Source organism: Magallana gigas, chromosome 1, assembly GCF_963853765.1.
Source record: "Magallana gigas chromosome 1, xbMagGiga1.1, whole genome shotgun sequence".
In the NCBI taxonomy this organism is placed as follows: Eukaryota; Metazoa; Mollusca; class Bivalvia; order Ostreida; family Ostreidae; genus Magallana; species Magallana gigas.
Genome location: NC_088853.1, coordinates 39648359 through 39664915, shown reverse-complemented (window position 1 = coordinate 39664915; position 16557 = coordinate 39648359). Strand labels below are relative to the sequence as shown.

Sequence of the window (16557 nt, the reverse complement as noted above, 5' to 3'; positions counted from 1 at the left end):
GGAGGGCGAATATAAATTGCAGAAATAAAAGTCCGATCTGTATTCAAAGCGGAGAAAACCTTGAAACTGTAGAAAAAGGGGGGTGCATTTTTAAAAATCTTCTTCTCAAGAACTACTGATTCCAATTCAACGTAGTTTAGCATAAATTATCCTTATGGGAAGGAAAATATAAATTGCAAAAATTAAGGTCTAATTCTGTTTCAAATCTGAGTTATTACGAAAATAATAATAAAGGAAAGGCGTGTTTCAATCAGTTTAATAGCTTCGGATTCGGCATCCGGTAAAATGGGTAGACAAGACTTGGCCTGGGCAAAACAAAAGATTGGCAGTTATTAATCTGCCAATCTCATTAAAATTTCAGGATATTTGATGGACCAGTATATTTGTATTTGCTGTAAATATCGCTGCAAAATAATGCGTATTTGGAATTGACGATTGCCGATCTGCCCCGGCTTTTATTTTGCCACGGCCCGGGTTTGCGTACCCATTTTACAAAGACTCGTATTCCATACTTCTAAAACGAGGTTCTTTGTTTAAAGCAGCCATGACATTATACGAAAAAGGGTCGACCTGACTATGATGAATTTGCTTTTTGTGCAACAGTTCGCGTATGAAGGGAATTTTTTGAAACATGAAAAATATATTGGTGCCTATTTTGTGAAGTAAATTGAGGCTAAATATTTCAATGCGTTGACAGTTTTCACACATGACGTTGATGTTAGCTTGTTCTGATTTTCGTTTCGTTTTCATTATTTATGCTTTGTAACCTGGAAACTGTCGTCTGTATTTCGTGATTTTTACGTATCAAATCAAACAGAGACTTCGGTAAATCAAACAGTTACGTTAACTGTTTACCTGCGCAAATTAAGCAAAATCTGATGTAGGAGTACTGAAATACAATTCATTCGATCGGTAATTCGGCATTATCTTTTGCGTAATGGTAGATTAATGCAATAGGTTTTTGTTGAGATGCTCGGCATTTTCTCTAGTTTATTCAGTTTAAAAAGAGTTTGATATCGCTTACGGAAATATGTAGGTATCTACATGTATATATATGATTCATTTCGAAAAAATAAATTGTGTTCTTTATTTGTTATACATGTAGTGCATGTTTCTTGTGTTTAATTGTTTACAATTTCTATTTACTAACCATATTTGAGTGTTAAGCTTCGAATTATAAGCAAGATACAGAGATTTGCTCACAATTCTATGTTTGTACACAGATCTTAAAAGCTAAAGATTAAATCAAAGTACTGATAGTATTGAAAAGCGCTAACCCAGCTTCTGTATGTATATAACAAATATATGTATATAGCATTTAAGCTTCTGTATACGCACTATATTTCCTCATCACTGCATGACAGTCCCTGCAATGATGTATGTAAGCCCCGTACATTAATTTCACAATAGCCCGTAAATTAGATTCACAATAGCCCGTGCAGTTATGTGCAAAAACCCCTGAAACTGGTTCCCTAACCAGTTTAAATGATGTATACTTTTGCTTATAGGGGGCGGTTATTCGATGCACCGGAAGTTAAAGTCTAACGACAATAAAGCGCTGAGCTATGCTTAGCGCTTTAAAAAGTAAAAAAAAAAATTGTCAATATTTATTACGAAAATTTTCAAAATCTGTTCTTCCAGAAACCAACTTATTGAATTGTAAACTTAACCTTTTTAGCTCACCTGAGGATGGGGCCACAATGGGGGGTCGAAGTTTAACAAATGAATATATAGAGTAAATCTTTAGAAATCCTCTTCTCAGAAACTAATCGGCCAGGAAAGCTGAAACTTGTGTGGAAGCATCCTCAGGTAGTGTAGATTCAAAGATGTGAAAATCATGACCCCTGGGGGTAGGTTGGGGCCACAATGGAGGGTCGAAGTTTAACATATGAATATAAAAAGTAAATCTTTAAAAATCTTCTTCTCAGAAACTAATTGGCCAGAAAAGCTGACACTTGTGTGGATGCATCCTTATGTAGTGAAGATTCAAATTTGTGAAAATCATGACCCTCGGGGGTAGGGTGGGGCCACAATGGGAGATCGACGTTTTACATAGGAATATACACAGTTAATCTTTAAAAATCTTCTTCTCAGAAACTAATCAGCCAGGAAAGCTGACACTTGTGTGGATGCATCCTCAGGTAGTGTAAATTCAAATTTGTGAAAATCATGACCCCCGGGGGTAGGGTTGGGCCTCAATGGGGGATCGAAGTTTAACATAGGAATATATACAGTAGATCTTTAAAAATCTTCTTCTCAGTAACTAATTCGCCGGCAAAGCTGGAACTTGTGTGGAAGCATCCTCAGGTAGTGAAGATTCAAAGTTGTAAAAATCATGACCCCTGGGGGTAGGTTGGGGCCACAATGGGGGATTTAACTTTAACATATGATTATATACAGTAAATCTTTAAAAATCTTCTTCTCAGAAACTAATTAGCCAGGAAAGATAAAACTTTTGTGGAAGCATCCTCAGGTAGTGTGGATTCAAATTTGTAAAAATCATGACCCCTGGGGGTAGGTTTGGGGCCACAATGGGAGGTCGATGTTTTACATAGGAATAAACAGAGTCATCTTTAAAAATCTTCTTCTCAGAAACTAATCAGCCAGGAAAGCTGGAACTTGTGTGAAAGCATCCTCAGGTAGTGTAGATTCAAAGTTGTAAAAATAATGATCCCCAGGGGTAGGGTGGGGCCACAATGGGGGGGGGGGGGGGTCAAAGTTTAACAAAGGAATATATAGGGTAAATCTTTAAAAATCTTCTCAGAAACTAATCAGCCAAATGATTCTTTATAATTGTTAAGACTTTGGCCCCAGGACAATTCTTTGGCCTCACGAGAAGATTAAGAGTTTGATGTACGTTTTTATCCAATATATAAACTATTGTTAGGGATCTTTTTTAGAACTGCAATACTCAACATATGATATGACTATAAAATCATCCTGTTAGAAAAGGGACTAATGATTATAAACATAAGAATATCCAGGGGAAAATGGATTTTATTTATACAGGATTTACATGAATTATTGTACATTGTCCAGATAGTTTGTATTATGACTCCATTGAGCTGATTTTATCATACCTATTGTTCCTCAGGTGAGCGATGTGGCCCATGGGCCTCTTGTTTGAATTATGATAATTTCTTCCATCAGAACATATTAGTGTTTGCCAAAGGAAGTTTACATCAGATAGGAAAAAATATAGGTAATCACAGATTGCAAAGCTCACAGGGACGAATCATCTCCTTAATGTGGCATCGCCTTTATTAGAGCCACTTTATTATATTATATGAAAGTTATGGTATTGGATATTCATGGATACTGTAGTGTGAATTGACACAATATCGTTTATCATATGTTTCAAAAAAAATTTTAATGTTTGATAATCATGTTAATTTTTATACGGTATTGTAAGATACATTGATTAGCATTGCACTAATATAAAATACGATCTTGCATCTTATGATACTATACAATATTGTGTCATATGATACATTATATTATTATAATTCAATTTTAACAGATAGCACATTTTGTGTTAACTTAAGTCAATAATTAAAAAGGTACTTAATTTACAGAAAACAACAACTGGCCTGTTCTGTCCTTTCAAAAGTACACCAGCAGACTTTACACTGACCAACGTGATTTCTGGCACAAACCTAGGCTTGTTTTTAATCAAGAGGATAAAATGTTGTATTCAAATTCTGCAGTTGAAAAAAAAACTACTCTCTAGCTTCATGACGGAAATTTCTAAATCTTTCTTTTGATTACAAAAATCATTTCACCAGAGCTACAAGCATAACAGTTATGGATGTAGGTGGAATAAGTGGGAGCCATATTATGAAGCCACGAACCACAATTCAAAGTTGTCCTTAAATTGAAATTCTAATTTTGTAAGAGATGAAGAAAAGAGATTGATCGTAAGTCCAATTCCTGATGATTTAGTTGTTCAAGCGAGTTGTTTTATCCTTGCTCAATCGAAATTAAATTAAATTCTCTTTAAATCACCCTTATTTGTAAATGCATATAGCCAATATTGATTTAAAAAATCCTTTTGGTAGGTATTGAAAGTTAAACAAATGTTCTTTGCTAGAATGACGCTTAATGATATTTTATATCATATAAAAAGAGTGTTTCCTGTACATTTGTCAATCAGGCTGAATTTGACAAACATACACACACAGCATTATCATCGCGATATCCTCTTCGTAAAGAGATACGGGACGGGAAAATTAGGACAGGTTTGATAATTACTTTTCTTTTTAAAACTTTTATACATAAAAACTTGAAAAAATCATACAATGCGTCTCACATTTTTCCTGCTGGCTTGCTTTAGCCCAACAAGTTCATGTGATTGTCAATAATAAAAGCATAATTATTACGAATTATAGCAACAAATCAGTGAAGAAGACCACAAGAAAACAAATGCTACTTGTTATTTTAAACATTACAGTGTTTAAAAAAAAAAGTCCTCCTAATTCAAACTCTTCACTACACCTAAACCGTTCATAAACAGGGATCAGAACCCACGAAATAAAATAAGTCAAGGAAATGATATATATTTCAAATCCGACTGATTCAATAGCTGTTTTATGCGTTTTAGTTTTGAATCATTATGTTTGATTAGAGATTATCCGTATTAACAGATATCCAGAGTGCAAGTACATATTTGGTTTTTTTTTCTCTGGAGGTATATATATATATATATATATATATATATATATATATATATATATATATATATATATATATATATATATATATATGCCTTGTTTCAGATATCTAAATATCAAGAGCTTGCTTTTTCATTTTTTTCAAAAGGTATGCCCAAGTTTTTGTCAAATATTGCTCGTATTTTCTGAAAATGAATGTTATTCGATGTTCGTTGGTTTTTTTTTGTCATGAAATATTAAAAAAGGTTTGTGTTTGATTGTATATAAAAAAAAATATAATAAAACATGTAAAACATTGCGGCCAATCAAATCGGCAATGTGACGAGTTATCTATTTACAAAACAAAACTTTAATTCAAATAAAAAAAAGAAATTACAACATCCTCCTAAATTACATGTATTTTATATCTTTATATTTAACACCCCCTTCATACATAAGCAGTAGTCGAGTATGCATTAGTAGAATAAATATTTTGTTTTTGTGTGTGTGTGGTTTTTTTGGTTTTTCGGGGGGGGGGTGAGGGGGGGGGGGGGGCTGGGGATGGGGGGTCCCCCTTTTTTTCATTACTTTTCTTTTTCAGCTGCTTTTTTGAATAATGATAAATGGTAGTTCTCATGAAAAGAATAACAAAATAAAACACTTTATATGATATGTGCATTAAGACGCAATGATATTCCAAAACATTCAAGCAGATATTCAAATAATGAATACCTTGTTTGTAAGTTTACGATAGTTTAAATTGTTTCTGTTTCACTTAAGAAAATGCTTACAATAAAAAAATATTCAGAACAGATCTGCTTACAAAAAAAGGAGAATTTGGTAGAATAAAATTCTGCAGGTCACACCATTTGTACTTTACAATTTCAAAAGAGAGTAAGACCAGGAAGAAAAATAACCTATTCAAAAAAAAACTTTCAAAAAACAACCTTTTTAGTTTAGCTTCGTTTGAAGGCATTTAAACAGGCGGAGAAATGTTTGTTGTGTTTTAATGTAACAAATATGTCTGAGGTATGTAACAAATTTAAACTAATAAGGCAAGATTAACACGTTGAAGCATTTATTCGTTATATGTTGATGAATTATTTTTTATATGATTATCATTTGTCTCTTCGTTTTTTTTTTCTTTTTTACATGGGTGTTTCTTATTTAAGTATCGTTGAAATATCAACAAAGTCGGCATGTTGTGAAATTGAAAAAAATATCCCAATCAGTTTTGTATCATGATCTAAAAATTGCATGCATATCGCATGCATATCGCATTTTTCTTGGTCAGAATTGAGTCGAATATGTTTATAGACATGAGTTCTAAAATAACATAACAAACGACTATTTTTTCTTTCGGATTGATAATGTTGTCCTAGTTCTTCTTAAGTCGAAGGAATTTTCTTTAAAATTCGCATTTAGATATAAGAGGAAAAAAACACGAAATAAGATCAAACTTTTCCACTTGTTTTACCCGGTTTAAGACAAGCTAAGAAAGTAAGTCAATTTTCGTTTTAACTGTTTATGATGTTATTTTTATTTATTGTATACAATGTTAATGACTTTTGGATGCATCATTAACGTCAAAGACTATATGTTTATATCGTCAACAATGCTAATATATATACATGTACATACATATGTATCTAATTTACATTTAAGTGGAATAAAAAAAATAGTTATCAGTTAATCAGAAAATGAATGATAAAAGAAGTCTAGTACTTTTGCAGATTAAGTATGCATAGGTTGATATAGGTTAATTCTTACCAGTAGATATAATAAACATGATTCAAAAGTTTAGTAGTTCACACCTGATTGTATATCAGATAATGTAGAAGCTAAGCAATAGGTGATAAAAATCATTTGCAGAGCTTTTGTTTCCGACAACTCCCACGGATGCCATTAAACATTCCTCTGAAAATGATTTCAAACTCTTTTACGAAACATTATATAGCATGAAAAGTGCCCAGCATTTTATTTAAAATCTTAAAGATTAATCGAGAAGATTCGATATCTATATATTTGCATGCTACTTGCTACGCGTTGTCATCCCTTTTTCTGTTAATAATAATTGACTCTGGTCAAATTTTATTTTTCTATTTTCTGTAAATCTCTTATAAATCAACGAATGACGCTAAAATTTTCGTTGCCTATCAAAAAATCATCACTAAAGCATTGTAAACATTAAAATCGAATATATTGTTTACGAGAATTTAAAAAAAAAGTTGACACATTTAAAGCTATTTATATATCTAACCTTCAAGTGGCGTTGAAGTCATTTCTAAATGTCGGTAAATTTTGGGGTTTTTTTTCTATAAATAGAGATTAAATCATTTTAAATCATAAATTTCCCATTTTATTTCTCTAAATGCATCTTACTAAAAATTCTTTCAAAAAAACCTGGCAATTGATATGATAGATATGCAACACAGAAGTATATCTAATTTCATCTTTTCAAAAAAATTCGTGCATTTATTTGAATGACTTAAATCACAATATACGACACAAAAAATAGATTAAAATCAGTAATTATTTACGTTTAAATTGCTTTGTTTAGATTTCAAGAGATTCGAGTTATGAAAAAGTTGAAGCTGTAGAGGAAACAAATGAGGTTAGTATAAAAAAATTCTTAAACGTATTAGATTCTTGTATAAGTGTATCATTTAATGAAATAATTAGTTCAATGTAGATTCGAACAATAGTATTAATGATTTTATCAAGCAATGGTAAGGAAATTGTTTGTATCTACGACAGTGTACTGTAGATTCATTTGAATTCGTGGAGGCCAGTTTTCGTGAATATTTTGCTTATTCGTGGGGATGTAATTTCGTGGATGCGTCGGTTTTCAGTTTAGTCAGATAATTAAGTCTTTCAATTTTTTGTTTTTCGTCGAGAATGTAAATTCGTTGATAAGGGCTACCCACGAACACCACTAAAATTGAGTCACCACGAATTCTAAAGATTCCGCTGTATATTCTTCACTTTTACATTGGATAAAACAAAATATATGTCTGTGAGTCTGTGAGGATAAAGCTTTCATTCAACAGGTCATAAATAATGTGTTGAGGATAAACCTTATAACTGAAAATCACAGCGATTAAAAGTCCCAAAAAACAAAACTATTTTTTTTAAATATACAAGATGTGTACGAAATCGTACTTTCTTTCTGTCATGATATTTGATTATCGAAGTCATTATTTGTGGAGCATGTTTAGCACAGAAAACGGTTTGGAATGTTTTATTTGATAGTTGACGATAATTTTTTTTTTCTTATAAAGAATCAGGGAACAAAAAACATTTGAGAAATAAACATGCGATAAAATAGTTTAGGCTTTGCAATCTTATTACTGAGTTGCATTTCTGCAAAGAATATTTTTTTTTTCTAGTATGAGCGGCATCCAGATTATGTAGATCTATCAGACTCTACTTATGATAGGATACCGGATGTAAGTATATATGCATGTTAATTAATGTATTCATAACACAAAAAACACTCTGTTGTCGTGATCTACTTTATTAAAGAAAATGTTTTTGCATTAATCTCTTTGGAAAAAAATATCTGCAGGATATAAAGTAATTACCATTCCAAAGCATTTGATTTTTATTTTTACACAGCATTTAAGGTTTGCTTGAAATGTTATGATCTCTTTAATTCAATTACAAAGAACCATATAAAATAATTTAACTGTATTACTTTGTTTAAGCAACACTTTGATGGGCAAGATTATGTTGAGCTGAAAAATTCGCATAATGAATATACGACACCTTCGGATGTTCAGGTAATTTAACTGAAACTTCTCTTCATTTTTTTTTATCAACGAAACAACATACAGTTCATTAACTACTATTAGAATCGTTGCTCATTAGTTAGAAGACTTAACGTTTTGTTAAGATCATATACGAATTTATGAATTATTCTGTCATACGGAGTAAATAAGTTTGATATTGTAAATTGATTCCAATCTATACCATTGCTGAGATTTATTCGTTCCTTTTTACTTATGATTTCATTTAAAATATATTAAATTTATGATATGGTACGCAGTAATTTGTCTTGTTCAACTGTATTACTGATTAGTTAAAATAAATTAGCATGTGCATTGAGCAGAATCAAACAAGATTTTTACTGCATTTTAAAAATGTAGCATGTCGCAGTATTTTATGCCGTACATATTAGCTGTCCACAAAAGCTCATACAAGTATTGCACTATTTTAACAATAAACCAAGTAGCATATGCGTATCTGTCTAGCTTGAATAGGGCAATTTTAACAGATTAACACAAAGACAGTGTTTTATTTGTCTCAATAAAGTCCATTGTTCAACTTATGGAAAACGACAAGTATCGAAGGCATTTAAATATATAAGGTCAGAAGATGAGAGTTTGCAAGAGGGTCAAAGTGAAACTTCCCCCTTGTACACACATATTTAACGATTGAGACAACAAAGCGTTGTGAATTTAAAGGGCCTTTTATTTCGACAATATTTGTATGACGAATGACTTTAACCAATCTTAATATCAGACAATACTTATAAAGAGCACAGATACATGCATATATTTTGACGCATAACAATAAAACAAGCGCATATAACTAAAACAAACTTATTTTCGTAAAAGCAATATCACATCTGATTTTACGCGTGAGAGGAATAGTTATAGTTATTTGTGATTCGTCTCATCATACATTTTTTTTTAAATTCCTGGGAGTGTTTCTTTTTACAGGATTATAACCTAAAGGATTCCTTGCAATATGAAAAACCTATACAAGTTGTTCGTCCATTCAGCCAGTTACAACCACCAAAACAACCAAATAATTTTGTACCCGAACTCTTTAAAGTAAGTGGCACTGGATTAAACTCTCTATACCGACTCAATTACAAATTTGCACTTTGTTTTTGTTGTACGGTGTTATTATATACTGCTTGACTGAGATTTACAATACGAACGCGATATCGTTAAAAATGTTCTTAACGTTTTAACTTTGTAACATAATCATGTTTTAATGAAATAGCTATGCATCATTAACCAGTTTTGCTTAAGCATGACTTAAAAAAGACTGTATTAAACATATTTGTCGGCGAAAATTTGCAGTTTTTTTCATATAGTATTACAACTTAAAAAAATCAATTACTTTTAAGAACGGAACACAATATCTACATGAAATCAGTGTGGAACACACCCATGTACACAATGAAAAACAGGTATAGTTTTCTTCCTGTAAACCATTTTCTTGAATTTTTAGTGATTTTTGGTGTATTGAGCTTTACATTCTTATTTATCTTTAAACCATTTGAAGAAAATTTTTACGGTTATCACAAAGACCAAAATCATTTTAAATCTAACAGAATACTTACCAGACTCTTGAAGTGGACAACACAGTTCTAAGCAGCAATGAACAACACTCTAACATAAGCAAACGGCCTTGTATTGTTGGGGTGGTGTTGCTTTTGACAATATTGATAGCAAGCGGCATGGCAATGTTCATAGTTTTCCACTTCAAGGAACAAGGTAAAACTCGAACATCAATTCAGAATGGGTTTTTTTTTATGCAATATTGTCATATAATCCTGGATAAATGAGTGAAGATGATGGGCAGATTAGGAGAATATCAAATTATATTCATTAAAAAGCATTATTTTTTAAAAAGATTTTAACGATATTTGTTTTAACTGATCACTAGAACACTAGCAGTAAAACAAAATGTCAAATGTGAAACTTGTTAATCAATTGTTGTTTAAAACAACGTATATACGAGGGTTGTGCAAAAATTTCGTGGACACGTTATTTTATTCAAAATAATGGCGTCATTATCAGGAAAGTATTAAAATATTCTAATATTGAGTATAATAATATATATCTATAAATATCAGAGCAATGTACATTTTTGTATTGGAGTTATATTTATATATACATTTCCTATGCCGGCCGCACAGCCCAGTCTGACGCTGTGTTATAACGACGTTTCTATAACGCCGTAGTCCTGAGTTTACATGAGAGTAATATGCCGCATTCACCGTTTGGCCAGAGGGTGAATCGCATACTCCATCAAATTATCGCTTGTGCCACTTGCAGATAAGAAAACCTGAACTGTTTCGATATTATTCCTGTTACCTTCATCGTTTGTTTTGTTTTTATCGGTATTTTACCTCAGTCAAAACAATTTTATGACGGCACGCTGTTCCGTGCAGTCAGCTTACGTCGCTTTTTCAGGCGTTTTTAAAGACATGTTTTCGCCGTTATATCTTTTAAAAGTCATCTGCTAGTTTGAAAATAGCTTCAAATGACGTATGAAAATGACGCAACCTCTTAAATTTGATTTGACATTTTATGACAAAGATTAAGATAAACAATATGTTTATATCAACCCATTTAAAATGATAAAAACGCCATTGTCCACGAACTTTTGGACAACTATCGTATGTTTATAAAAATTAAATCGAAACGCATACGATTGTCAGAAATAACTAAACAAACAAGGTGTCATTAAATCCTAAAAATTGGTTCACAAACATGGAACATTATTTGATATCTTTGGTTTTTTTGTTGTTGTTTTTTGTCCATTGGTTGTAGGTAAATAGCATGCAAAAAACTCACGTATGTATTTATCTAATTTCACTGGACAAATGCAACGCTTATGGTCAACAGCAGGATACTGCTGAAGGTAAGTTGATTATGTGATTATGTGATAATTTTAATCAATAAATGCTTTTTTTCTTTAAGAAAACAAATCGACGATGCCAACAACGTCATTTTACACTTCTACCATCATGACTACTATGGCATCATCTGTATCATCGTCCGTTACTACAACATCACTTACCCAAAGTACGCCTATCTCTGACACGATGGCGCCTGCAACACTTTCCAAAACAGAAGCTGTTAATACATCAACCGCAACAACAACTGTTATCCCCACCACGGTTATTACAACAACACTGAACTTAACTACCACAACAGTTATACAAACTACAAATCCAGTAACAACTGTCCCCACTACGGAGCTTTCAACAACACCAAGCCCATTAACAACAAGAATTATACAGACGGCAAATCCGGTAACTACTATCCCCACCACGGAGACTTCAACAACACCAAGCACAGCTACAACAACAGTTATACAAACTACAAATCCAGTAACAACTATCCCCACCACGGAGACTTCAACAACACCAAGCGCAGCTACTACAACAGTTATACAAACTACAAATCCAGTAACAACTATCCCCACCACGGAGACTTCAACAACACCAAGCGCAGCTACTACAACAGTTATACAAACTACAAATCCAGTAACAACTATCCCCACCACGGAGCTTTCAACAACACCAAGCGCAGCTACTACAACAGTTATACAAACTACAAATCCAGTAACAACTATCCCAACCACGGAGACTTCAACAACACCAAGCGCAGATACCACAACAGTTATACAAACTACAAATCCAGTAACAACTATCCCCACCATGGAGACTTCAACAACACCAAGCGCAGCTACTACAACAGTTATACAAACTACAAATCCAGTAACAACTATCCCCACCAAGGAGACTTCAACAACACCAAGCGCAGCTACTACAACAGTTATACAAACTACAAATCCAGTAACAACTATCCCCACCACGGAGACTTCAACAACACCAAGCCAAGCTACCACAACAGTTATACAAACTACAAATCCAGTAACAACTATCCCCACCACGGAGACTTCAACAACACCAAGCCAAGCAACTACAACAGTTATACAAACGACTCATCCAGCATTTACTATTTCATCAACAGGTCTGGTGACATGTGGTTATTGCATCTAGGTTAAATAAAAGATAAATTTTCATTCTCTTCAAATCTTAGAAAAATACATTTTGATGATTATTCTAGTCTATAAGAGTTTACTCGTTAAGTAACATTTTTTTTTTTGCAAAGTAATCGCGATGTATAATATGTTTTTTTTTTGTTTTTCTCTTTCATTCTAACGTGTACATAGTTTTAATTTCAAAAATATACGCCTACATGAAATCTCAATATATGATGTGTTATAGGTACGTTAAGGGACTGTCAAGAGCTTAACATAAATGGCTACAGAAACAATGGAGTGTACACAATATATCCATATCTCTCGATACAATCGCCAGTCAGAGTTTACTGTGATATGAGGACGGACGGTGGTGGATGGACGGTATGGTTTTCTTCTTTAACTTTAAGAACTATCATCAACCAAAACATTAATCTATTCGTTGAATATAGAAATTTAAAAGTATCCTTAGTGTATGACATAGAATTGTAACACTTTGTAATAGTATACAGTGATGTGATTTTCTAGGTGTTTCAACACAGAAGAGATGGATCTGTTGATTTTTATCTTCCTTGGGACGATTACAAAAATGGATTTGGAGAGCCAGATGGAGAGTACTGGATAGGTATGATATATTCTAGAGTTGTTATTAATATCAAATGTGAGAATGATTAATATTTTTTTGTAATTTTGTTGGCTCTGTTGGTGTATTTGTTAGTGTTCTTTTTTTGTGGGGTTTTTTCGAGGAGTGGGGGGGGGGGGGGGGGGGTAAAAAAACAACGGATGTTTAATCGTAAGCTCTAAAGATGTATGTCCATTTTTAATGTCTATTCAGGGAACGATCATCTTCACCAACTGACTTCATGGGGAAATTCAGATTTTTACGTACGTCTCGAAAAATTCACTGACGGATGGGCCTATGCAAAATACAACAATTTCACTGTAGCTGACGAATCAGATGGATACAGAATGAGATTAAAAGTTGGGTCATATCGAGGAAACGCAGGTTATTTACAAACAAGTATTTATCTTGTTAGCTATCTATATACGAAAAGAATTGAAAAAAAAAATAACAACTGTTTTTATTACATGTATATTATCAATATAATTACTATTGGTAAAATAAAAAAAAGAGATAGTTTAACAATCAAAACTCAACAAATCACATGCAGATGTCAGCTTAAATGATGCATGTATTTGAATTTAAATAGATACGATATGTGCAGTTTTTTAATTTATATTAAATAATTTTTAAATCAATATTTAATAGGAGATTCCATTGAAAGTCATGGAACTACCAATACAAATGGCTACAAATTTAGCACCTCCGATATAGATAACGATTTTGCTCCCGCCAGTTGCACCGTCGTACGTCAAGGAGCCTGGTGGCATAACATCTGTACGTGGGCAAACCTGAATGGACGTTACGGAAACGGAAGTTGTATAGTCAGTCAGAATTGTAACTTCTGGTATTCGCTGACTAACAGCTTTAGTGGAGTTAAGACGTCATTCATGATGGTTCGACGTGTTTGATTATGCCGTCGAATTGTGTTTAAAGGTTTATGTATGTTTACAGACAATAAATAAAAGAATGGTCGTCATGTTTTGGTGTAACATGTATGGAAGTGAATATAATATCGCTAACAAACACGTATTATTTTTCCCCAAATTTATTTGATTCTTAACAAGCAATAACGTCTAGAATAATAATCAGAAAGCGCAAATGGGCAACATGACTTTTGTACTTATAAGTAGTTGGACTTTAATAATCCCATTAAATATGCAATTTATGCTAATATCATCACGATTATGTATAAATATTTATGATCAAATATTATGACATTGTACAGGTGACGGACAACATGGACAGAGCTCTGACGTGAATGTACATGTGTATAGTTGTTCCGGTGAATTGTGCAAAATAAAACAACGTTATAATTTTTTGTGTAAAAGATGACCAAACACAGTTTACATGTATTACAACGTTTTAAGCATTTGGTAAGTTGTGTGCCAGAGATCATAATTTTTAAATTTATCGAATGTGCAATTATGTATTTACAACAGTTTTTTTGGTCAAAAAAAAGATAATTCATTTTAACAAATCGCATCATATGTGATTTTCTTATGACAATTTATTTGTGTTTGTCATATGATTTTTACATCAGATAGAAAAAAAATTACGAGTTGTTTTACATTTACATTAATTATTGTTAGTTTAAATTTTAAGAAGAAAATGATCACACTGACTATCATCTTGTCATCTCGAAAGTTCTAAATTTGTAACATAGGATCGTATTTAAATTTGTAGAAATAAATGTTTAATTTTCCAAATTTTAAAGTCATTATTTCCTTTTAATTTTTACACAATAATTTTTTTTATTCGTATGAAAATTGCTGTAAAGAGTTGTAAAGTGTCACCAAATCAGAAGATAGAAGTTATCTTGTGGTTTGGTCCAGATATCATTTATAACGACCCTTCCCCCTCTCCCAATAAAAAAAAACCCAATGATTATCAATGCGTAAAAAATACGTCTATAAAAATGTTCTGTTTTTTTTTAATGCTCTGTTATTAAATCTGATTTTGAAACACCCATCACCACCTTAAATGAATGAATAAAGCATACTCTTTTTTCGGCTTTTTGCATATATCTAGATTACAATAACAAGAAACGATGACTGAATTCCACACGCAACGACGCGAGAGTGCAATTTAACAATGTTAAAGTAATAAGATACGCACTGTAATGTGCACCAAAACAGTATTTTTAAATGTTGTAAACCCATATAAGTAACGTGTTTTAAAAAATCCGATATTTAGAGTTTTTATGCAGCTTACACATACAAATATAATGGTTTCATATCGACACCAAACATATTTTGCGGAAAAGTTAATGTATATTCATCTAAATGTGCATATTTTTCAAAGTAACTAAGTTCTTTGTATGAAAAGTGCACGTTAGTCGCATAGAACTAAAATGACCCACTTCTTGTTAATAAACCTTTTGATAAAAATTGTGTGGATGCGTTTTTACTCTGATGATTTAGCTACCCTTGAATTACAATATTCACCTTGTAAATAACCGTGCATTCATAAAATACTTTACACGATTTATACAACATCAGCGATACTTTTTTAGCGATGCAATCAATAGGAGATCAGTAGATCATGAACCGTTGTCCCAGTAGCTCAGGTAAATGACGACAGGTTTATAAAAGGAACCTGTCCAACTTAATTAATTTGTAAATGATTTTTTGAATAAGCAATGCAACGTTTCTGGCGCTTGTCCTCCGATCCCGGTTTTAGCGTCTAAAAAAACTGATTACAGATCCTTCTACATTCACTTAACTGTTTGATATAAAATCAAAGTGGGATGAATCTTGTACACGTATAAGAACGAAGCGTGGTATAAAAAAAAAAGCTGATTTATTTTCTGCGACTTATTAATTGTCGCAAACACACGGTATTATTATTGAGTTACAAGTTCAAAATAATGTCGATATTTTTCATCAGTAGATGATAACAATGTGAATCACAGCTTTTTAGCATTTTTCGTCGAAAAAAGATATTGACAAAAGTATAAATGTGTTGTAAGATAAAAATAATGGACATGTTACATATCACTTGTTGCTTATTTATAACTTTAGCTCGATCGGTATAGCAATACTTATATATTGATTATCCTTAAAGCTGAACACCGCTCGTAAATAGGCACTGTCCGCCATATTTCTCTTTCAGCACCGCTCTTCCTACACCCCTATATAAGCCATCGACCTCTTAACAGTTCAAAGTATATCGCTGTAGAGGTCTCACCTGTGTGGACTAGATCTTGCCTCGCCATGTTACTCGGTCGCGATGAAATTGTCAAGTTTTACGCACTTTTTTCAAACCAGGAGAGTACTAACATCAAATGAACTGGTCATTGCATTATTTACAGACATAATGTGCACATAAATAACAATTACATGCATAAAAATCCAAAGACAACGAAAGGAACACTACACGTCGGCCACGAGTTTCAGATGTGCAATCGGGTGTAACGAAATCGAAGGGTTTATATACCAGGTACCTGTGTGACGGTTCCTATTTACGAGCGGTCACCCCTGCGAATGTTATTGT

At 32.6% G+C, this 16557-nt stretch overlaps 1 protein-coding gene across 1 annotated transcript; it reads left to right on the top strand.

Moving 5' to 3' along the window:
- Positions 1 to 5571: 5571 nt before the first annotated feature.
- Positions 5572 to 14600, top strand: LOC105327044 (tenascin-R). Its single transcript, XM_066066942.1, has 12 exons — positions 5572 to 5678; positions 7210 to 7263; positions 8039 to 8098; positions 8357 to 8431; positions 9374 to 9487; positions 9790 to 9852; positions 9997 to 10159; positions 11372 to 12430; positions 12688 to 12824; positions 12969 to 13065; positions 13276 to 13446; positions 13711 to 14600. The coding sequence occupies exons 1-12, from the start codon at positions 5670 to 5672 to the stop codon at positions 13971 to 13973; spliced, it is 2265 nt and encodes a 754-aa protein (XP_065923014.1). The 5' UTR covers positions 5572 to 5669; the 3' UTR covers positions 13974 to 14600.
- The last annotated feature ends 1957 nt before the right edge of the window (positions 14601 to 16557 follow it).

Bases quoted from the DNA above. Each gene is read 5' to 3' on its own strand.
- LOC105327044 (XM_066066942.1), top strand. The intron at 9,853-9,996 runs GTATAGTTTTCT...TAAATCTAACAG, and splicing joins ATGTACACAATGAAAAACAG to AATACTTACCAGACTCTTGA. The intron at 13,066-13,275 runs GTATGATATATT...ATGTCTATTCAG, and splicing joins AGATGGAGAGTACTGGATAG to GGAACGATCATCTTCACCAA.